The sequence below is a fragment of the Numenius arquata genome, unplaced genomic scaffold (genome assembly GCF_964106895.1).
Source record: "Numenius arquata unplaced genomic scaffold, bNumArq3.hap1.1 HAP1_SCAFFOLD_1357, whole genome shotgun sequence".
Classification (NCBI taxonomy): domain Eukaryota; kingdom Metazoa; phylum Chordata; class Aves; order Charadriiformes; family Scolopacidae; genus Numenius; species Numenius arquata.
The window spans coordinates 1-22,166 of record NW_027415238.1 but is presented as its reverse complement, the minus strand read 5'-3'; the positions used below and the strand labels follow the sequence as shown (position 1 = coordinate 22,166).

At 69.3% G+C, this 22,166-nt stretch overlaps 2 protein-coding genes across 2 annotated transcripts; one reads left to right on the top strand and one right to left on the bottom strand.

The window, feature by feature from the left end:
- Nucleotides 1-1,091: 1,091 nt before the first annotated feature.
- LOC141478528 (glycoprotein-N-acetylgalactosamine 3-beta-galactosyltransferase 1-A-like) lies at nucleotides 1,092-3,042 on the top strand. The gene is given in 4 exon segments (XM_074167563.1): nucleotides 1,092-1,131; nucleotides 1,451-2,037; nucleotides 2,040-2,109; nucleotides 2,864-3,042. Coding segments are annotated over 4 exon segments (876 nt in total).
- Nucleotides 3,043-6,082: 3,040 nt separating this feature from the next.
- AGAP2 (ArfGAP with GTPase domain, ankyrin repeat and PH domain 2) lies at nucleotides 6,083-21,829 on the bottom strand. The gene is made up of 19 exons (XM_074167562.1): nucleotides 21,670-21,829; nucleotides 13,994-14,052; nucleotides 13,834-13,921; nucleotides 13,138-13,223; nucleotides 12,913-13,054; nucleotides 12,701-12,835; nucleotides 11,827-11,948; nucleotides 11,590-11,742; nucleotides 11,043-11,129; nucleotides 10,816-10,920; nucleotides 10,515-10,671; nucleotides 10,299-10,418; nucleotides 9,654-9,800; nucleotides 9,179-9,238; nucleotides 8,695-8,846; nucleotides 8,479-8,569; nucleotides 7,290-7,512; nucleotides 6,859-7,114; nucleotides 6,083-6,289 (listed from the first exon to the last, which is right to left on the bottom strand). Exons 1-19 carry the CDS (start codon nucleotides 21,827-21,829, stop codon nucleotides 6,083-6,085), a joined length of 2,550 nt encoding a protein of 849 aa, XP_074023663.1.
- Nucleotides 21,830-22,166: the final 337 nt, after the last annotated feature.

Sequence of the window (22,166 nt, the reverse complement as noted above, 5' to 3'; positions counted from 1 at the left end):
GGGTGACAGCTCTGCCACCCCCCCAGGTGTCGTCACACCCCCCGTGGGTGTTGTCACCCCCCCATTGGTTCCCCCCCCCCGCCCCCGCCCATCCTATCCGCCCCCCCCCCGCCCCGTGGACTTTCCCCCGGGGTTTTCCGCAGGCGGTGACAGTTGGGGACATCGCGGGGGGGGACGACACACCGTCGGGGGGGGGGGGGTATCGCTGGGGGGGTCCCCCATTGATACCCCCCCCCCTCCATGCCAGGCCCCCCCCCCAGCGCAATGCTGCTGCCGGGCCTGAGGAGCGGGTGGCTGCCCTTCCACGGGGGGGTCCTGGTGGGCTTCACCGTCACCTTCCTCCTCCTCCACGGCCTCCTGCTGCCCCCGCCCCCCCCAGACAGGACCCCAAGAAGCCAGTGACCCCCCCAGGGTGTCCCACCCCCCCGTGCTCTACGGCGTGGCCCCACCAGGTGGGTGACACCACGGTGGCAGGGGGGGACCACGGATGGCTGCGGGGGTCTCTGGTGGGAGGGGGTTGGAGGGATGGGGGGGGTCATCCAGGTGGGTGCTCCAGTTGGGGTGGGGGGGGGCTGAGGGCCACCCCCCCGACCATGCGCTGTGGGTGATGGTGTGGGTCCAATGGGGTGGTCCCCAGGGTGGCCAATGGATGTGGTGGTCCCCACCGTGGCCAAGAAACATGGTGGTCCCCACCGTGGCCAACAAATGGGGTGGTCCCCACCATGATGGGGGTCCCACCATGGCCACTGAATGGAGTAGTCCCCACAGTGGCCAACAAACGTGGTGGTCCCCACTGCGGCCAACGGATGGGGTGATCCTCATTGTGGCCTACAGTTGTGGCGGTCCCCACCATGGCCAACGAATGTGGTGGCCCCCATTGTGGCCAACAAGTGTGGTGGTCCCCATCGTGGCCAACAAATGGGGTGGTCCCCACCATGATGGGGATCCCATTGTGGCCAACAAATGGGGTGTCCCCCCTGTGGTCAATGAGTGGGGTGGTCCCCACCGTGGTCGATGAGTGTGGTGGTCTCCACCATGGCCAGCAAACATGGTGGTCCCCACCATGGCCGGTGAATGGGGTGGTGCTCATCATGGCCAACAACGGGGTGCTCCTCATGGCCAACGAGTGTGGTGGTCCCCATCGTGGCCAACAAATTGGGGTGGTCCCCACTGTGGCCAACAAATGGGGTGGTCCTTATTGTGGCCAACGACAGGGTGGTCCCCACCATAGCCAATGGATGTGGTGGTCCCCATCATGGCCAACGACTGTGGTGGTCTCTACCATGGCCAATGAATGTGGTGATCCCCTCTATGGCCAATGAACATGGTGGTCCCCACCGTGGCCAAACAAATTGGGGTGGTCCCCACCATGGCCAATGGATGTGGTGGTCCCCATCATGGCCAACGTGGCGCCATGTCCCCCCCCACCTCCCGCCCCGGTCCCCGGCAGGCGATGACGCCAGGGTGGCGCGGGCGCTTTTCCAGCGGGTGCGTGTCCTCTGCTGGGTGATGACGGGTCCCACCACCCTGGAGACCAAGGCTCGGCACGTCAGGGCCACCTGGGCCCGGCACTGCAACGTGGCCATCTTCATGAGCTCCCAACCGGCCCCGGCCTTCCCAGCCGTGGGGCTACCGGTGGGGGAAGGTCGCCACCAGCTCTACTGGAAAACCATCCGCGCCTTCCAGTACGTCCACCGGCACCACCTGGACCAGGCCGACTGGTTCCTCAAGGCGGACGACGACACTTTCCTGGTGGTGGCCAACCTGAGGTGGCTACTGGCCCCCCACCCCCCTGAGCGCCCCCTCTACTTCGGGAAACGCTTCAAGCCCTTCACCAAGCAGGGCTACATGAGCGGGGGGGCCGGCTACGTCCTCAGCAAGGAAGCCCTCAAGAGGTTGGTGGCCGCCTTGGCCACCGGTTCCTGTGGCCACACCAGCCCCGTGGAGGACCTGGCCCTGGGCCAGTGCCTGGAGAAGGTGGGGGTGGTGGCGGGCGACTCGCGGGACACAGGGGGGCGCGAGACTTTCCACCCCCTTCCCCCCCCGAGACCCACCTCACCCACAAGTTCTCCCCCAACTTCTGGTACCGGAGCTACTGCTACTACCCGTGGTGGAGGTAAGGGCCACCCCCCCCCCTCGCCCCCCCCCCTCCCCCCCCCCCACCTCCGGGGCCACTGTCCCTTCACCCAGCTGGCCCCTAACCCTCCCCACCGCCACCACCCCTCCGCCCCACTGTGACCCCCCCACCCCCCTCCCCCGGATCAGGGACATCCAATTCCAGCAAATCTCATTACCAGCCACTAATTAGGGCCGCACGGTCTGGCTGGGGTGGGAGGGGGATGTTGGGGGGGGGGAGTTGGGAGGGGGGGGCCCTGGTGTGTCCTCCCCCCCCATGCACGGCTATGGTGTTCCCCCCTTTCTATGGTCATGGTGTCCCCCCCTTAAATGGTGTCCCCCTTTCCATGGTGTCCCCCCCAATCCATGTCCATGATGTCCCTTCCCTTCCGTGGTGCCCCCCCTCCCTCCATGGTGTCCCCCCCCCTTTCTATGGCCATGGTGTCCCCCTCCTCCATGGTGACCCCCCCCCCCACTTCTATGACCCCAACGTCCATGCAGCATCTGGTCACGGCCACCAGCGGGCACCCCGGGGCGGGGGGAGGGGGGGTCACCATGAGAAGGGGGGGGGACGACACAGGCTGGGGGGGAGCTGCCCCCAGTGCCCCCCACCCCACTCCTGATGCCACAGTGATGGACTCCGGGCAGGGGCACAGCCTCCAGCCCCCCCCCCCCAGCATGGCACCAACGGGTGGCGGGGGGTGCACTGGGTGCCCGGTGCCCCCCCCCCCCGACCCCCCATTTTCCCCGCCCCCAGGGCCCCAGTGCTGCTCGGACCTGGCGGTGTCGTTCCACTACGTGGGGGGGGAGGAGATGTACGCGCTGGAGTATCTCACACACCGCCTGCACCCCTACGGCTACCAGCCCCGCTACGACCCCCCCGCGCCCCCCCGCGCCCCCCCACCCACCAATGGCACCCTGACATAGCCCCCCCCCCCTCCGCCAACCTCCCCCTTCCACTGGGACACCCCCGCTCTCGGTGCCCACCGGGCTGGTTTGGGGGTGAGAATGGTGCCCCCCCGGGTGGGGGGGGGGGCGGCAATGGGGTGGGGGGCACGCGTGGGTGCTGTTGTGTCCCCCCACCCCTCCAGATCTCGCCCCCCCCAATTAAAGCCCTTTGCCCAGGATGGAGGAGCCGTTTCCTCATTTGGTATGTCGGTGTCACTGTCACCACTGGGACTTGGGGTGTTTTGTGTCCCCCCCCGAGATGGAGACACCCACGTTGGGGTGGGGGAGAAGCTGCCCCATATTTTGGGGGGGGGGGGAGATGCGCGGGGGGGGGGGCTGTGGCCAGTCCTGCATCCCACACCAGGGTAGGGGGGGATACAGGGATGGGGACAGGGACCCTGATGGGGGAGGTGAGAACCCCCCCCATATATCACCCCATTGCTGTCCCAGGGACCCCAAATGCCCTGCTCCTCCCCCCCCCCCAGGTTCTCTGCCCCCCCCAGTACCCCATGTCCCCCTCCCACCCCAGCCAGACCCACGTGGCCCTAATTAGTGGCTGGTAATGAGATTTGCTGGAATTGGATGTCCCTGATCCGGGGGGGGGGGGGGGTGTGTCACAGCAGGACAGGGGGCTGGTGGCTTTTGGGGGGGGGACACACACGACACCAGGGGTAGGAGAGGGATTTGGGGAGAGGGGGCTGTGTCTTAGCAGGACACGGAGCTGGTGGCTTTGGGGGGGGGCAGAGACACCCTACTGCAATGGGGGGGGAGGGGGGGAGTGTGGTAGTGGCTGGGGGGGGCAGTGGGGGGGGTCTGTGGGTGATGGGACCCCCACGTCACACCCCTTTTGGGGGGTGGGGGAGTGGGTGTCAGATCTAGCCCCCTTTTGGGGGGACTGTCCCCTCCTGTCCCCCCTCAGCCCCCCCCGGGACATGGCGACAGCTCTGGGCTAGTGACAGGGAGGGGACAGTGGGGCTGGTGGTGGCCCCGTGGCTCTCTGGCACGATGACGTGGGTCCACCATGGCCCTGTGGCTCGTGGCCCCATGGCTTGTGGCTCAGCTCCACCATGGCCTCATGGTTCCTGGCCCGTGGCTCCCTGGCACCGTGGCCCCATGGCTTGTGGCCCCATGGGACAGGTCCTGTGTAGCCCCATGGCTCATGGCCCCATGGTTCGTGGCCGTGTGGCCCCACGGCTCTCCAGCAGTGACCCACGGCACAGCTCCGCCAGTGTGGCCCCATGGTTCATGGCCCCGTGGCATCATGGCACAGCTCTATCACAGCCCCATGGCTCGTGGCCCCATGGCTCTCTGGCACGATGACACAGCTCCATCATGGCCCCATGGCTAGTGGCCCCATGGCACAGGTCCTGTGTGGCCCCATGGATTGCGGCCCCATGGTCCCGTGGCTTCTAGCCCCGTGGCTCTCTGGCAGTGACCCACGGCACAACCCACCCAGCCGGACCCCCAACCCTCTCCATCACCCCCCCATGCCCCTCCCCCCCTTGCTGCCCCGTGCCCTTTCCCCCACCCCCTCAGTGCCCCCCCCCCCCGCCGCCGGAAGGAGCCACCAGGGTCACAGCGCCAAATCCGACATTGTTACGTACTTACAGTGACAACCCGAGAGAGGAAAACGCTGTACACAGCCCGGACCCCCCCCCGGCACAGCCCGGACCCCCCTTCCGCCCCCCCCCCCCCCCCCCCGCCCTGGCCCCCCGCAACCTGGGGACCCCGGCTCAGACCCCACTGGCGCTGCCGTGGTACCACGGGGCGCCTTGGGGCGTCACAGCGAGAGGGTGCCCCTACATTCATGGGGGGGTCCCGGGGCAGGGGATGGGGTGCCCCTCCCCCCCCCACGAGGTGGCAGGGGTCCCACCAGCGGTTACCCCCCCCCTCGGTGGCGGTGGGGGGGGGCTGGCTCTATCCTAACGCTAAACGAAGCAATAAATTAAAGAGGTTCCCAAGGGGACGCTGAGAAAAAAGGGGGGGGGACATTGGGGGGGGCAGGTGTCAGGCCACGGCGGGGGGGGGGGAAGGGGATGTACAAAAGGTTGTTGTAGAAAAGGATTGGGGGGGGGGGGCGGTGGGGTCTGCTCTGCTCCTGCCACGGGGATGGGGTGGGACAGCCTGGGGGGGGGGGGCGGGTCATGGCGGGGGGGGGTGGCATGGCTGGGGGGGGGTGACAAAGGGACGGTGACATGAGTGGGGGTGACGCAGAGGGGGGGTGGCATGGCTGGGGGAAGGGGGGAGGCACGGGGGGGGGGGGCAGGATGGGATGATGTGAGCAAGGTGGCAAGGCGGGGGGTGACCCATGCCAGGGAAGGGGGTGGCATGAGTGGGGTGATAGGGGCGGGGGGGTTTACTGGCCATGGTGCCAGGGACCCCCAGTGTCCCCCCCGCCTGGCACGGGGAGGGGGCCACGGGTGGCACTGAGAGGGGGGGGACTCTGGTGTCCGGGCAGCGGTGCCACCACCCTGAGCTCCAACCTTGGGGTGGGGGGGACACCCCCTGAAAGGAGGGGGGGAACCCCTGAAAAGTGGGGGGGGACCCCTGAAAGAGGGGGGGGACCCAGGTTTCCAGGCAGAGGTGCCACCACCCTGAGCCCCAACCTGGGGGAGGACACCCCTGAAAGGGGGGGGGGACCCCTGAAAGGTGGGGGGGGGCCCTTGAAAGAGGGGGGGGACCCAGGCATTCGGGCAGCGGTGCCACCACCCTGAGCCCCAACCTGGGGGGGGTGGGGAGGACACCCGCTGAAAGGTGGGGGGGGACACTCAAAAGTGAGGGGGGGACCCCAAAAAGGGGGGGGGACGACACACAGGACCAGAAGAGACCCCAGCGGGGGCTGAATAATAAATAGAGCATCAAAAATACAAACCGTGGGGTGACCCCCGGGGGGAACCCACAGTCCCGGGGGGAGTGTGTGTGTGTGTGGGGGTGGGATATCGGGGGTGGGATATTGGGGGTGGGGGGCTGCCCAGGGTGAGGTGGTGGGCTACCGAGCGGGCACCGGGCCCCTCGCTGGCTATACCAGGGCGGTCCGTGGCTCGCAGGGCCCCACGCTGGTGCAGCTGCTCTTGCGGCGGATGCCGGGGGTGGCCGGGCCACCGGGTCCCTCGCCGGGGCAACCGTGTTGCAGGAGGATGTCGGCGCACTCTTGGCTACCGGCCCGGCGGGCGTAGAAAAGCGCCGTCCGGCCGTGCCCGTCCCGCGCCCGCACGTCGGCGCCGTACTGCGGGCACACACCCCACCCCCCCCCCACCGTTGGCACGTCACACGCCACCCCCCCACACAACCGGCCACCGTTGGCCATGGCATGGCCACCGGTAGCCGTGCCGTGGTGCCCGGTAGCCATGCTGGCTCCCCTCTCCACCCCGTGGGATGGGCCACTGTCTCCCTTGTGGTCATGGCATGTGCCCCCCCGACCCCACAAGGCCCATGGCCATCCCATAATGCCCATGGCCACCCCATCAGTCCCGTGGCCATCCCATCAGTCCCATGGCCATCCCATGATTCCCATGGCCACCTAATTCCCACAGTCATCCCGTCAGTCCCGTGGCCACCCCATGATTCCCATGGCCATGCCACATCCCCCATGGCTATGCCATGTCCCCCAAAGCCATGCCATGGTCTCCATGACCCCACCATGCCCCCCATGGCCACATCATGGTCCCCATGACCACGCTATCTCCTCCCTGGCCATGCCACGGTCCCCATAACCATTCCCTTGCCCCATGGTCACCCCATGCCCCCCATCCCCTGCCACCACCCCGTCCCCCCCCGCCCTTCACCCCCACGTACCCACACCAGCAGCTGGGTGATGACCACCAGGGCCATGTCGCAGGCCACGTGCAGCGCCGTGCGCCGGTCCTTGTCACCGGGGCTGACGTTGAGCTGCTCCTTCTTGCTGTGGGCCAGGAGCAGCAGCACCATCTCCAGGTCCTTCTCCTGCACCGCGCAGAAGAGCTGCTCCCCCAGCGGGACCTCGGCCGGTGGCAGCGGCGCCAGGAAGAGCCGTTGCTCGTACTTGGCCCGAATCCACGACTCCCGCTCCTCCCTGTGGGGGGGGGACACAAATGGCCACATAATTCCCATGGCCACCCCACAATTCCCATGGCCACCCCACAATTCCCATGGCCACCCCACGAGTTCCATGGCCACATAACGGGACTGCGTGGCACCCGGGGAGGTGGTGGGTGGGGAGAGGAGGCGGGGGGGGGGGGGGCACCCACCGGGATGACTCGTGGGTGGGCTTGCAGCGGCCCTGGGGGTTCTTCTCCCAGATGCTGTTGGCGGTGGCGTTGCCGATGGAGGTGAGGACCAGAGTCAGCTCCCGGGGCCAATCGTCCAGGTCGAGGGAGCGGACGCGGGAGAGGTGGGTGCCCAGGTTGCGGTGGATCCCCGAGCACTCGATGCAGATCAAGGCCCCCAGGTTGAGGCTGGCCCAGGTGGGGTCTGGGGGAGGGGACACACACACACGCAGAGACCATCGGCATCATGTGGGGGCCATTAAGTGGCACAGCCCATGGCAACATGTGGCCATTGCATGGCCCTGTGGCACCCCTTGGCTTGTGGCACCTCGTGGTGTCTGGCATGGTGTGACCCATGGTCCATGTGGGCCATGGCATCATGTGGTCCACGACATTGTGTGGGACATGGTGCTTCCTAGTCCAGGGCATTGGGTGGCCCATGGCACAGCCCATGGCATATGTGACCCATTGTCCACGGCATCATGTGGCCCACAGCATCGTGTGGGACATGGTACTTCCTAGTCCAGGAAGTTGGGTGGCCCATGGCACAGCCCATGGCATCATGTCCCTATTGCATGACCCATGGCACCCTTGGCTTGTGGCACCCCATGGTACATGGCATGGTGTGACCCACGGCCCATATGGCCCATGGCACCGTGTGGCTATTGCATGGCTTGTGGGCCATGGCATGGCCCATGGCATCATGTAGGACATGGTGCTTCCTAGTCCAGGGTGTTGGGTGGCCCATGGCACAGCCCATGACATCGTGTGGCCATTGCATGGCCCCATGGCACCCCTTGGCTTGTGGCACTTAGCAGTGTGTGGCATGGTGTGGCCCATGGTCCACGGGTCTTCATGGACCTTAGCCCCGGGTAACCGATGGCCCCACATGGACCATGGCCCCAAATAACTGATGGCCCCACATTGACCATGGGTCCTCATGGACCATGGCCCCAAGTAACCGATGGCCCCACATTGACCATGGGTCCTCATGGACCATGGCCCCAAGTAACCGATGGCCCCACGTGGCCCCCCTGTGGACCATGACACTGTGTGACCAACAGCTCTCCATGGCCCATGGCCCCACAGGGCCCACGGTACCGTGCAACCAACGGCCCCATGTGACCAATGCCCCCCTCCCCACCCCCCGGCTGCCCCCCAGGAGACTCACTGGGCGCCCCACAGTCCACGCAGAGCGAGTTGCCCCGGGCATTGCGGATGGCCTGGATGGCCACGGCTTCGCTCTGGCTGTCCATGCGAGCCTGGACGGGGGGGGGGGAGATGGAGAGGGGGGGTGTCGGTGAGCAGGGTGTGGGGGCGGTGGCATTGTCACACCCCCATCCCCCCCTCCCTGACCACCTGGGGGGGGGGGGGGGGGGGGTCCCACCTTGTTCTTGCTGCTCTCGCAGCACTGCAGGCTGGCCAGGATCTGGCTCTCAATGGCCTGCACCCAGGCGTCGCGCTCCTCGAAGCTGGCGGCCTCGAAGTGCCACGTCTGCCCCGTGCTGGACACGATGATGAACTCGAAGTTCTCCTCCTCTGCGGGGACCAGAGACACCCCCACAAACCACCCCCCCCCACCCCCAACCCCAGGGCGGGCGGTGGGACTTGGGGCCAGGCGACGTGGCAAGGGGACGTCCCGCACCTTGGGGAGGTGCTGGGCTGCCCCACATCCACATCCCACTCCCCACCCCCCACCCCCCACCCCCTGCCCCACGCCGTGGCCCCACCACCTGCCCGCTCCCTGGGGATACCCCCCCAAGATTTGTGCCCCCGGGGGGGTGGGGGGGGTTGTGCGATGGCGGCAGGCGAGGATGGGACACAGCCACATGCATGAGTGGAGCACGGCCACGCGCCACGTGCCACGTTACCTGTTTTATAAATATTTCTTAAACTACCAAAGCTTTTTAATTTCCACATTTTGCGCTTGGCTGCGGAGGGTTCCGGGCAGCGAGAGCAGAGAGAGCAGAGAGAGGAAAGGGGGAGAGAGAGTCACGAGAGGAGGCACCCCCCCCCCCCCCCCCCCCCCCCCCAAAACAAAAAATAAGCCCAGGGAAGGGAGGTGGGGGGGACAGGGTGCGGGGTTAAGGCGGGAGGGGGTGGCAGAGCGAGGAGGGGGGGGGGGACACGCGTGGGCAGGGCAGCGGTGGCTCAGCGTGGCAAGGTGGGGGGGGGGGGCAGGATCGGTCCCAGATCCTCCGTTCACCACAGCCCTGTGGCATCCTGGGGGGTTGGGGGGGAGCGTCATCCCCTGGGGGGGGGGGGCACGGTGGCCTCGTCCCTGGGGCTCCGTGGCCACCGTCCATGAGGCAGCGGGGCCCGGGGCGCCGGCCCCACGGCTCTCACCTTCCGCCTGCCCAGCCGAGCCCTCCGTCTTGGAGGGCGTCATCAGCTTCTTCCGCCGGTGCTTCTTTCTGTCGATCATGGGCGACGGCGGGGGGTCCTTGCCCGAGCTGCCGGGGCTGGAGATGGCCTCGAAGGCAGGGGGGCCATCTGCCGAGAGACCCACACGCTGGGCTGCTGGGGGCCACCGGGCTCACCACTGAGGGTCACCGGGGCTATTGGAGCCACCAGAGTCACCAGGTCCACCAACGCCACTGGGCTCAGCGGGGTCATCAGGGCTACCAGGGTCACCAAGTCCAACAGAGCCACTGGGCTCAACCAGGGCCACCGGGATATTGGAGCCACCAGAGTCACCAGGTCCACCAATGCCACTCAGCTCACTAGGGTCACCGAGGCCACCAGGTTCATTGTGGCTTCCAGGATCACCAGGGCCACCAAGGGCCACTGGGCCCCAAGGCTCACCAGGAGCCACCGGGTTCATAGTGGCCTCCGGGATCACCAGGGCCACCAAGGGCCACCGGGTCCCCAGGCTCACCAGGGCTCCCCAGGGACCACCGGGCTCAGTGGGGCCACCATGGGCAAGGTCCCTGGCTCTGTCCGGGGGCAGTGGCCGGGTCCACGGGAGGTGACAAGGAGGGGGACACTCACCGGAGCCAGAGAGCTTGGCGCTGGAGGCGGAGGCGCAGCGCTGCAGGGACCGCTCGCCCTTACCCGACCCCTTCATCCCCGGCTCCGGGGGGAGGCTGAGCCCCACGGGGGAGGCGCCGGCTGCGGAGGTTGGGGCGGGGGGAAGGAAGGAGCAGGTGACACCGGTGTCCCCTTGGACACCCTGTGACTGTCACCGGCAGCGTCACCGATACTCACTGCCACCCTCGGCTGCCGTCCCCACGTCCTTCACCAGCCCGTTGATGCTGGCGGAGGGCCCACAGGCAGAGATGGCACGGGGGGGCCGCTTCCCGGGGACCTTGACGGTGGTTCGGAGAAGGTCCATCTCCTTCCCGTGGGTGCTGTGGATGTAGTCCTGCCGCGGGGACAGGCCGAGGAGGGAGGGGGGGGGGAAAGGAGATGGGGGGGGGGAGCTGAGACCGGGGGGGGGGGGGTGTCGCCCCCACCACCTCCAGCCACCGCCATGGGGACAGGGGGGGTGGGGGACGGGGACGCTCACGTTGATGCTGGGGTGGTAGAAGAGGAGCCCGTTGCTGGACAAGGTGACGTATTTCTTCTTCCACTCCTTGTTGAGGGAGTTGCCGCTGCGCTTCAGCAGGAAGCTCTTGGAGGGGGGGGGACACAAAGGGAGCCGGTGAAGGGGGACACACATGGGGACCTCACCGTGCATCTCCCGCCACGCCACCCCCCCCCCCACACACACACCAGTCTCCTCACCCCACCGACCTGCTTGATGGGGATGGCGCGGCCGCTGCCCGCCCCCTCGCCCCGGCTGTCCAGGCTCCGCTTCTCCGAGTCGCTGCCCCGGCGCGTCTGCGGGGACAGGGGACGGTCTCAGAGGGACACGTGGCACTGCCGGGGACACCCCAGGGGTGCCACACTGTCCCCCACCCCGCTGCAGCCCCACTGTGGGGACACCCTGAGATGCCCATGTGTCCCCCCTGCTGCCAGGGTACCATGGTGGGGACACCCTGGGTGCCACGTGGCCCCCTGTGCCACCACCGCCTTGCCCAGGAGGACACTCTGGGTGCCACATGTGCCCCACGCTGCCACCACCTTGCCCAGGGGACACTGTGGGTGCCACACGTGTCCCTGTGCTGCCACCACCCTGCCAGGGGGACACCTTGGGTGCCACATGCCCCCCTTATGCCACCGCCACCTGCCAGGGGGACAGCTCAGATGCCATGTGCCCCCTGCTGCCACCACTCTGCTAGGGGACACCCCGGGTTCCACATGTCCCCTGCTGCCACCGCGGGGGTCCCAGCACACTCACGGCGAAGAGGCTGGTGCGGCGCTTGGCCCCACGGTGCAGGGAGCTGGGGGTGCCCAGGGGGGCCGGGGTCTCGCTCCGCAGCTCCCGGTGGCTGACGTTGGGGGTGGAGGGCAACGAGGATGAGTAGTCACTGGTGTGGCCACCGTTGCTGGCCTGGATGGGACACGGGGTCAGCACTGGCATCCCGTGGCCAGAGGGAGGGGTGAGGTGGGGGGGCATCCCCAGCCGGGGGGGTACCTGGCCGGGGTGGATGCCCCCGACGGGCGTGGATGCGGCTGAGTGGCTGGGGGTGCTGGGCAGAGACTTGCAGGACGCCATGAGCTGCTGCTGCTTCTTCAGTGCCACCACCTTCTGGGCCACTGTGCCGGGAGCCTCGTGTCAGGGTGGGGGACACGCTGATGAGATCCCCCACCCCGCCCAGCCACCGTCCCTGTCCCACCTGGACGTGGCTCCCAGGCCACAGTCATCTGGCCCTGGTCCCCATCCCACCGCAGCCACAGGCCACAGACCCATCCTACCCCAGCCACAGTCCCCATCCCACAAGACCAAGGTCCCCATCCCACCCTGGCCGTTGGCCACAGTCCCAGCCTACCTGGCCACCAGCCCCTGGCCACCACGGCTGCTGTCCATGGTCCCGAACCCAACCCCGGTCGCTGTCCATGGTCCCGAACCCACCCTGGCCATGGTCCCGATACCACACTGGCCATGGTCGCCATCCCACCCGGCTACTGGCCACGGTCCCCATCCCACCCTGTCTATGGCCCCCGTCCCACCCTGTCCATGGTCACCATCCCACCCGGCCACTGGCCACAGTCCCCATCCCACTCTGTCCGTGGGCCCTGTCCCACCCCGGCCATTGTCGCCATCACACCCTGGCCACTGGCCACAGTCTCCATCCCACCCAGCCATGGCTCCTGTGCCACTCTGGCCACAATTCCCACTCCACCCCTCCAGCCACCATCACCACTCCACACTGGCCATGATCCCCATCCTACCTGCTCACCACCCCCCAGCCCACCCCTGTCACTGGCCACAGCCCCCATCCCACCACCAGCACCCTCCGTGGCTACACCGGCCGTGCCAGGGGAGCCCACCACCCCGTGACACCCACCCTCAGTGAAGACCCGGTCGACGTTGAGGCCGTAGGTGGCACAGGTCTCGTAGTAGAGGCACCTCTTCATGTCCCCACAGAGCGCCTGGGCCCGGGCGTCCTCGATCACCCGGGGGTTGGAGGAGCTGATCTTGTCTAGGGGGAGCAGGGCAGTGAGGTGGGGGTCATCCCCTCCGCACCCCCATCCCCCGGGTTCCATGTCCCCAGCTCACCCTGGGTGCCCACCAGCGCCAGGGCCACCTCGCTGGTGCCCCAGTAGCCGCTGAGCAGTGCGTGCAGCTGCGTCACCTCCTCGAAGCTGCTCTCGTTCTCCAGGCTGAAGACGAAGATGACGGCGTCTGCCCAGCTGGCAAACTGGGGGGGACGCGGACGGGGGTCAGGGCTCGGCACGGGCCAGCACGGCCCTCCCCCCCCTCTGACCCCCAGCCCCCACGTACCTTGGCGTCCGGGGCACCTCCTTCCTCCCGGATGAGCAGGAGGTGGCTCTGGCCGTCGACCATCACCTCGCGCTTGAACTGACCACCTGGAGCCGGGGGGAGGAGAGGGGGGAGCCCCGGGGTTTATCTGGACCTATGACTTTGAACACCCCATGGCCATGCCGAGCACCGTGGCCTTGTCCGTCCCATGGCCTTGACTGTCCCCAAGACTTTGTCCATGCCCATGGTCATGCCAAGCGCCATGACCTTGTCAATCTCCATGGCCTTGTCCACCCCACGGCCGTGCTCAGCACCATGGCCTGGTCTGTCCCCACGGCCTGGTCTGTCCCCATGGCCTTGCCCAGCGCCATGACCTTGTCCAGCCCACGGCCATGCCCAACTCTATGGTCTCATTCACCTCACAACCGTGCCCAGAAGCATGGCCTTGTCCGTCCTCATGACCATGGCCATGCCCAGCCCTATGGTCATGCCCAACCCGATGGTTTGTCCATCCCCATGACCATGGCCATCCCCATGGTCATGCCCAACCCTATGGCTTGTCCATCCCATGGCCAAGCTCAGGCCCATGGCCACGTCCATCCCCACAGCCATGTCCAACCCTATGGCTCGTCCATCCCCATGGCCATGTCCATCCCCATGGCCAGGCCCAACCCTACGGCCATGCCAAGCCCCATGTCCATCCCCATGGCCACTCACTCTCGGTGGGCTCCAGGCCCACGTAGGAGCCGGTGAGGAAGCGGTGGACGAGCGCCGACTTCCCGCTCTTGCTGCTGCCCAGGACGCCCTGGGGAGGGGACAGAGGGGGTGTCAGGGTGGCCGAGGATGGGGTGACATGGGGCGGGGACATGATACCCACCAGCCGGATCTCGGGGACGGAGCGGCCCAAGGTCCATTCCTGGCTGTTCACCAAGGCCTCTGCGGGGAGGAGAGGGGTGAGATGGTGCCCAGGCACCCCCGACACCCCCTGGCACCCCTCGGCACCCCCAGCACCCCATCCCAGATAGGGGCATGGCCGCCCCCACCCCTGCGGCAGTGCCGCCGGCAGCATCCTGCGTGGGCGGCCACCAGCCGTCACCAAGCAACAGCACCGCACCGAGCCCGGCGGGGGTGGCAGGAGGGACACGGTGACGTGACGTGGTGGGGACGTGGTGCCACAGGGCCCCGCTGGCTGTGGGCACAAGGACGCGGTGGACACGGGGACGTGGTGGGCACAAGGGTGATGCGTGGCTGGAGGACGTGGTGTGGCACGGGGACACGATGGGCAACCAGGACACAAAGGGCCTCGGGTCGTGACAGGCACCAGGACGCAGCGGTGGCACAAGGACGCCATGGGCACCAGAATGTGGCGCGGCAGGAGGAGGTGGACGGCACAAGGACACGATGTATTCTGGGACACGGTGGGCACAAGGATGCAGTGTGGCACACAAGGGGCACAAGGATGTTGTGGACGTGGCACACGAGAACATGGCGGGCATGAGGATGCAGCGTGGCGCAAGAATGTGGCATGGTAGAGGGACACAATGGGCACCAGGACACAGCGTGGCACCAGGACACGGTGGGGCACACAAGGGGCACGAGGATGTGATGGACGTGGGGCACAAGAACATGGCAGGCACAAGGATGCAGCATGGCATGAGGACATGGTGTGACACGGAGACATGATGGGCACCAGGACGCGGCATGGCACCAGGACATGGTGGGGCACGAGGACACGGGCTGGGGCACGATGGGCACGAGGATGTGATGGACGTGGCACACGAGAACATGGCAGGCACAAGGACGCAGCGTGGCACGAGGACATTGTGTGACACAGAGACATTATGGGCACCAGGACGCGGCGTGGCACGAGGACATGGTGTGGCACCAGGATGCGGCGTGGCACACGATGGACACAAGGATGCGACAGGTGTGTTGCACAACACCATGGCAGGCACCAGCGCATGTGGGGCATGAGGATGCAGCGTGGCACAAGAACGTGGCATGGTAGAGGGACACGATGGGCACCAGGGCACGGCGTGGCACCAGGACACGATGGGCACCAGGACACGGTGGGGCATGAGAACATGGCAAGGCACCAGGACACGACGTGGCACACGATGGGCACGAGGATGTGACGGACGTGGTGCGTGAGACCACGGCAGGCACCAGCGTGTGTGGGGCACGAGGACGTGGCGTGGCACAAGCACCCAGCGTAGCACAAACACAGGGACGTGGCGTGGCACAAGGACACTGCCCGTGCCCCCCAGCACCCCCAGCCCCTTGCCCCCCACCCCGGGAATGGGAAACTGAGGCAGGGCAGAGACAGCGGGTCCGTGTGTCCCCCCCCCATGCCTCAGTTTCCCTCGTGCCACATGCAGGACCACCTCCCCCACCCCCCCAGGTGTGTGGCAGGAGAGGGGTTAACGCCGCTGCCTGTCACCCCCCCACATCGTCACTGAGCTGCCACCCACGGGTGTCCCCGCTGCCACCCCCGGGTCCCTGGCAGGCTCTGCCCACGCGCCCCACGGCACCGCGGCAGGGGCAGTGGATGGGAGTGGGGGGGTTGGGGGGATGGACACAGGGTGGCCGTGGGGCGCATGGGACAGATGGACAGAGGGAAGGATGGCGATGGCGGAGTGGACAGACGGCGGGATGGACGGCGGGACGGACGGACGGGGGTGGGCCCGATGGAGCCAACCCTGATGGGGAAACTGAGGCACAGGACACCCCCCCAAACCCCTCCCCACCTCGCCACGGCCGGCGCCTGGGGACCCCCATGTCGCAACCCCACAGGACCCCAAGGCTGGGGACAGGCCACCTGCGTCCCCCCGGTCTGGTGGGTCACAACCAGCCCCCCTACCACATGCCCCAGCACCCACCGATTGCCCCCCCCCGGCCATGGGGACGCAGACGGGTCCTTCCCCCCACCACCACCTCAGGTCACAGCCCCACACAGGACCACCCCCACCCCCCCACGCCGATCACCTGCCCCTCCCCCCCACTGCCACGGAGCCACGGGGAAACTGAGGCACGGCACGACACGGAATGGGGTGGGGGGGGTCCTCACCCCCTCCATCCCTCCTGCATCCAGGTCACCCCACCATGCCGGGGGAAACTGAGGCACAGGGGGGCACGGTGGACCCCAGCAGCTGTGATGACCCCCCACACCCCCCCCCAACCCCCGGTACTCACTGGGGGAGGCCCCTCTGCCCAGGTCGGTGCTGAGCAGGGCCCAGGGGGGGGCGGGGTGGGTGGGGGTCGCCGCCGGGCTCTTGGCGAAGATCCCGCTGATGAACTTGAGCATCTTGCGGTCACGGGTGGAGGCTCGCCCCCCCTCGCGCCCCCGTTTCAACCCCGTTTCGGCCGGCGGGGGGGCGGGGGTGGTGGGGGTGCCCCCCGCTTGCAAAGCCGGGGGAGCGGGCGCCGGCGCCAACCCCCCCCCTGGCCCCGGGTGCAAATCGCTGTTGTCCAGGGTCTTGCTTTTGCCTTTGCGGGGGGAGAGCCGAGCCCGCGCCGGCGGCCGGGGACCCCCCTCGGCACCCGCTTTGCTCCCCCCCCCGGCTTTGGGGCGCCCCTTGGCCTCCCCCTCGGGCCAGGAGAGGCGGCTGCCGGCCGTTTTGGGGGTCCCCTTGCCCCCCGCCTTGGCCTCCGAGCCCACCTTGGCCCCGCTGGTGGTCACCGTCTTGAAGGGTTTGGCCCCCGCCAGGCGCAGGCGGCGGGCACCGGCCGCAGGGTGGGGAGAGGACACCCCCGGGGTGGGGTGGTGGTGGGGTTTGCTCCCCTCCGGCCCCCCCTCGGGGTAACCCCAACTGGCCTGGGCCAGCAGCGGGCGGCGGGGGGTTGCCAAGGGTTGGGGGCACTCTTGGGACGCCCCCTCCCGCTCTTCCAAGGTGCCCTTGGCCCCCCGGGGGAGGGTGTCGGGTTTGGGGGGTACGCTGGGGGGGGGCAGCAAGGCCGGGTCGGGTTTAGGGGGTACAGCGGGGGGTAACAAGGCCAGGTCAGGTTTAGGGGGTACAACGGGGGGTAACAAGGCCGGGTCGGGTTTGGGGGGTACGGCCGGGGCGGGGGGGGGCGGTAACAAGGCCGGGTCGGGTTTGGGGGGTACGGCGGGGGGGGTGGAGGCGGGCGAGCGGGGGCGGTGGGCGCCATGGGGGGCGCGGGGTTGGGGGAGCCGGGGGGGGATGGAAGTTTGGGGTGGCGGGGGGGTCGGGCCGGGGGTAAGGGGAATAGGGGGGCTGAGAGGGGGCAGGGGGGGGGTCGGGGGGGCCGGAGCCGGCGGTACTTATCCAGAGAGCGTCCTGGCGCTGGAAAAGCCGCTCCGGCCTCTTGCTTTTGCCGCCGCCGCCACCGGGATCTTCGGGGCGAGCAGCCTCCGCCGCTCCCCCAATTCCCCCCCCGCCAACCTCCCCCCCGGCCTGGGGGGGTCCATCACCACCCCCCCTCCCCGCGGCTTGCTCCGGCTCCCCGGGGGTTGCCACCGACTCGAGCTTGACCAGGGTGAGGGAGATGAGGTAGGTGGTCCGGCGCTGGAGGCCGGTGGTCCTGCTCATGGGTGCGGGCAGGGCAAAAAAAACCCGCCCCCGCCCGCCCCCCCCCCCCCTTCCTCTTTAGGGGTGTCGCGTCTGTCCCCCCCCCTTTTTATTTTTTTTTTTTTTTGGCCTCCCCTCGCCGGTTCCGCGCCCGCCGGTGCCGGGAGGATGCTCGGTGCCGTCCCCGCCTCCCCGAAGCCTTCCCCTGCTCGCCCGCCCCCGGAGGGGTTGGCACCGCCGCCGCCCCCCCCCCTTCCCAAATTCACCACCACCCCCCCTTGAACCCCCCCCTTCCTCCCCTTAAACTCCCCTCCCTGCCCCCCCCCCCCGCCCCGCCCCGGCCCACTCACACCCCTCCCCTTCCAACCCCAGGGGGCATCGTGGGGGGCTTCTTCCCCCCGCCCCCCTCCCCAGAGAAGGGTGATGGAGGAATTGAGGGGGGGGGGGGTAAAGGGGGGGGGTGAATTAAAGGGTTGGGGGGGTTATAGGAGGGTGGGGGAAGATGGGGGGGGTGGTGGTGAGGTGGGGGGGTGGAGGTTACGGGGATGGGGAGGTGGGGGCGTGGATCGCGGGGGGGGGCAATGGGTCGGTATTGGGTGGGGGGGGAGTGAATGGGGTTGGGGTTGGGGGGGGTTCTGGGGGGGGTGGGTGGAGAGAGGGTTTATAGGGAGGGAGGGACGGGGTTGGCGGGGGGTGGTTACGGGCCACGGGGTGATGGAGAGGTGGGGGGGGTGGTGTGTGCTATGGGGCGGGGGGGGGCATGCCCGGGACCCCCCCGGGACAGGGGCTCACGGTAGCGCCCCGACGGGTTCGTCCTTGGCGGCGGCGGCGGCGGCGGCGGAGGGGGGGACAGGAACCGGGACCCGGCGGGGGGGTCCCTGCGCGGCCGGGGGGGGCCGGGGCCCGGCGGGGGGGGGCCCTGGACTGCCCGGGAGGGGGGGGCCGGGGCCACCGCTCTCCGCCATGCGCCGCTCCCGGGGCCGGGCCGAGGGGCGGGGGCGGGCGGCGGCCCCGCCGCTACCGGGCAGGCGCAAGCGTGCCGGGCGCCCCCCCCCCGTCACCCCCCGCCACCTTCCTCCTTCGACCCCCCCCCCCCCCAACGACACCCCCCCCGACACCTGCCTGCGTTGCCCGACGCTCCCCTGCGCGCCCCAAAACCTGCCCCTGCACACCCCCCCCTGCACGCCCCCCTTGCGCCGTGACACCCCCACCCCAGGCCCCCCCAATCCCTCTCCCTCCCCCCCCAACATCTCCCTCCCAGCACCCCACATCCCCCCGGGGCAGCAGTAGGGGGGGGTTATGGGGGGGGGGGGGCGTGGGGCCCGTGGGAGGAACATGGCGGGGGCTGTGGGGACCCATGGCGGGGGGCCGTAGGGAGCCGTGACGGGTGTGTGGGGTGCCATGGGGGGGGGGGGTCCTTGGGGGCTGTGGGGAGCCATTAGGGGAGGGGGCGGGGAGAGCCGTTGCGGGGGGGGGCGCCCAGGAGCCTGTTTTTCCGGCATTTTTAGCAGCGGCGCAGAAATCCTCCGCATCCCGTTGTCATGGCAACAGCGGGGCTGGCGATGGGGGGGGGCCGGGGGGGGCGCCACACAGACGTGGGGGTCCGGGGGGGGGGGACACACAGACGGGACCCTGGGGACAGGGACGGACACGGTGCCAAGGGACAGACGGACACGGCGCCGGTGGCCTGAGGTGGCCCTTTGGGGGGGGGACGGGACACGGCTCTTGGGGGCCCCCCCCACCCCCCCCCCTGCTCTGCGCGCCCCCCCCCCCCGGGGGTCCCCAGGAGGTGGGTACTGGCACCCCCCCAACCGAGACTGGGATGCCAGGGGCTGAGGGGACACGGGTGGCCCGTGGAGCTGGGGGTGGGGGGGGGCCGCTATGTGTGTCCCCCCCCGTTCGTGTCCCCCCCCCCACTTTTGTGTCCGTCCCCCCCCCACGTCTCCGGTGCTCGTGACAGAGCCGGGTGCGTCGTCCCAGCAACCCGCCCACGGCCCCCGCCGAAACACGGCGCCATGCCCCCCCCCCCCCAACCTTCCCCCCCCCTCCCCGGGGATGGGGGGGTACCCCCTGAGCCCCCCCCCCCCCCCGCCTTCTCACCCCAGCCCTGTGACCCGTGGGGGTGCTACGCTGCATCCCCCTCCCTCAACTCCCCTCCCTCCACCCCCCCCCCGTGCCACGCTATGGGGGGGGGGGGGTCGGGGTCACGCTGGCTCTGACACCCCCCCTCCCCCGGGACAGCCGTGTCCCCATCCCGTGTCCCCAGGCCCTGCTGTGACCGCCCCCCCCCCCCTCCCCACGCCGAGTTGGGGGGCTGGGGGGGGGGGCACAGGAGGGAGTGGGAAGGGGGGGCACAACACCCTTGGGGGGGGTGTGTGTGTGCACAGCGGGCAGCCCCCCCCCCCCGCTCTGGGTAGGAGCTGGGCCCTGGAGGGGGAGCTTGGAGCGGGGGGGAATGGGGGGGGGGGGGGGCTCCTGTGCCTTTCCCCCCCCCCCCCCGCCATCGATGCCGGCGGTGGGTACCACTTTGTGGGCGCTTAGCAACAAGGCATCCCCCTGCTTCCCGTTGCCACGGCAACCGCGCTGGGGAGATGCCAGCGCGAAAGGTTTGGGGGGGGGCACAGGGATGCAGGGGTTCAGGATTTGGGCGGGGGGGGCACCAGCACCCCTGTCCCGTCCCCCCCCCCCAGCAGTGACACCATCCCACCCAGCAACCACCAAGGGGGGGGGGGACGACACCCCATAGGGTGGCAGAATCCTCCTTTAAAGCTCTGTGGGCCCGCCCCCAAAAGCACGCCCCCCCCCCCACACACACACCCCCCCAACCCGGCAGCGGGGCCCCCCCCCCGCGACCGCCGGAGGTGAGGAAACGGCCCCACGTCACCGACCGCAGCTCTGGGGCTGTTGCACCGGAAACCACCCCCACGGCAAAGTTGGGGGGGGGGGGGGAAGCGGGGGGGGGGGCACGACCCCCCCCACGACCCCCACTTCCCCTTCGGCGGGTCCTTGCCCCCCCACCTCAGTGTCCCCAAATGGGTCCCCTTTTGCGGGGGGGGCGGGGGGGAGCAGCCGTGCCCCCCCCCGTTCGGCACCGGGGGCAGGATGGGGCTTCGGCTGGAGTGGGGGGGAGGAGGGGGGGGGGGCTGGTGCCCCAGGGTTTGGGGGGGGCCCTGCTGGAAAGGGGGGGGGGGGGTCCAAGGACCCCCCTCCTGGGCTGGGCTGGGCCGTGGGTGGGGGGGGGGGTCCTGCCGTGGTCAGGGGGGACCGGTGTCACCCCTTGGCTGTCCCTCTGTCCCTCCAGCCACCCATCTGGACGTCCGTGTGTCCATCGCCTGCCCACCCCCCCCACCTGTCCCTCTGTCCATCCCTCTGTCCATCCCTCTGTCCGTCCCTCTGTCCGTCCATCACCTGCCCACCCTTCTGTCCGTCCCTCTGTCCGTCCCTCTGTCCATCCCTCTGCCCATCTGTCCATCTGTCCCTCCGGCCCTCCACCCCTCTGCCTGTCCGTCCATCCATCCATCCATCCCCCTGCCCACCCCCCTGCCTGTACCTCTGTCCACCCGTCTGTCTGTCCATCCCTCCACTTGGCCCTCCATCCTTCTGTCCCTCCTTCTGTCCCTCTGTCCTTCCATCCCTCTGTCCCCCCGCTGTCCCGTGTCCCTCCATCCCCCTGTCCATCCTTCTGTCCCCCTGTCTGTCCCCGCTGTCCATCCCCCTGCCCTCCCTGGTGTCCCCTGTCCCCCCCTGCCCCTCCATCCCCCTGTCCCTCCATCCCCCCTGTCCATCCCCCTGTCCCCCCGGTGCCCCCTGTCCCTCTGTCTGTCCCCTCTGTCCTTCCTTCTGTCCCTCCATCCCCCTGTCCCTCTCCCTGTCCATCCTCCTGTCCCCCGGGTGTCCCCTGCCCCCCCACCCCCACCCCCCCCCGTCTCCCCTCCTGTCCCTCCTCCTGTCCCTCTGTCTGTCCCCTCTGTCCTCTCATCCCTCCCCTCGCCCCCCCCGCCCCCCCCCGCTCCCCCCCCCGTACCTTGCAGCCCCCTCAGGGACAGGCTGAGACTCTCCCGGAGCCGCGGGTCCCCCACGGTCTCCACCAACCGGATCAACTTATTGAGGTGCCTCTTGGCCCCCTCGTGTCGCTTCACCTCGGCCCGGATGGCGGCCAGCGCCTGCTGCCGGGGGGGGCTCATGGCCGGCGTGTGTCCGTCCCCCCCCCCCCCCTCCAAACCCCGTGTTCCCCCCCCCCCCCAACCCCGACCCTCAGGGCTCGGCCCCCACCGGGTCCATCCGGCCCCCGCCGCCGCCGCCGCTGTCGTTTCCTGGGGTGGCGTCACCCCGGGTTGGGGGGGGGACCGGCGGCGTCACCCCGTGGGGCTGGGCCTGGGAACCCCGGGAGCTGTGGGGCGGCGAGGCCCTGCCCGGGACACGCCACGACACGCCACGACACGCCAAGGCCCGTGGGACGACGCGGCTCGACACGCCAGCGCACGCCACCCCCGGCTGCCCCACGGCTGGGAGGGTGGGGTG

Bases quoted from the DNA above. Each gene is read 5' to 3' on its own strand.
- AGAP2 (XM_074167562.1), bottom strand. From the start codon at position 21,829: ATGAGCCCCCCCCGGCAGCAGGCGCTGGCCGCCATCCGGGCCGAGGTG. The intron at 11,949-12,700 runs GTGGGTGTCACG...CTCCCGGCACAG, and splicing joins CGACCGGGTCTTCACTGAGG to TGGCCCAGAAGGTGGTGGCA. The intron at 11,743-11,826 runs GTACCCCCCCGG...TGTCCCATCCAG, and splicing joins GGGGCATCCACCCCGGCCAG to GCCAGCAACGGTGGCCACAC.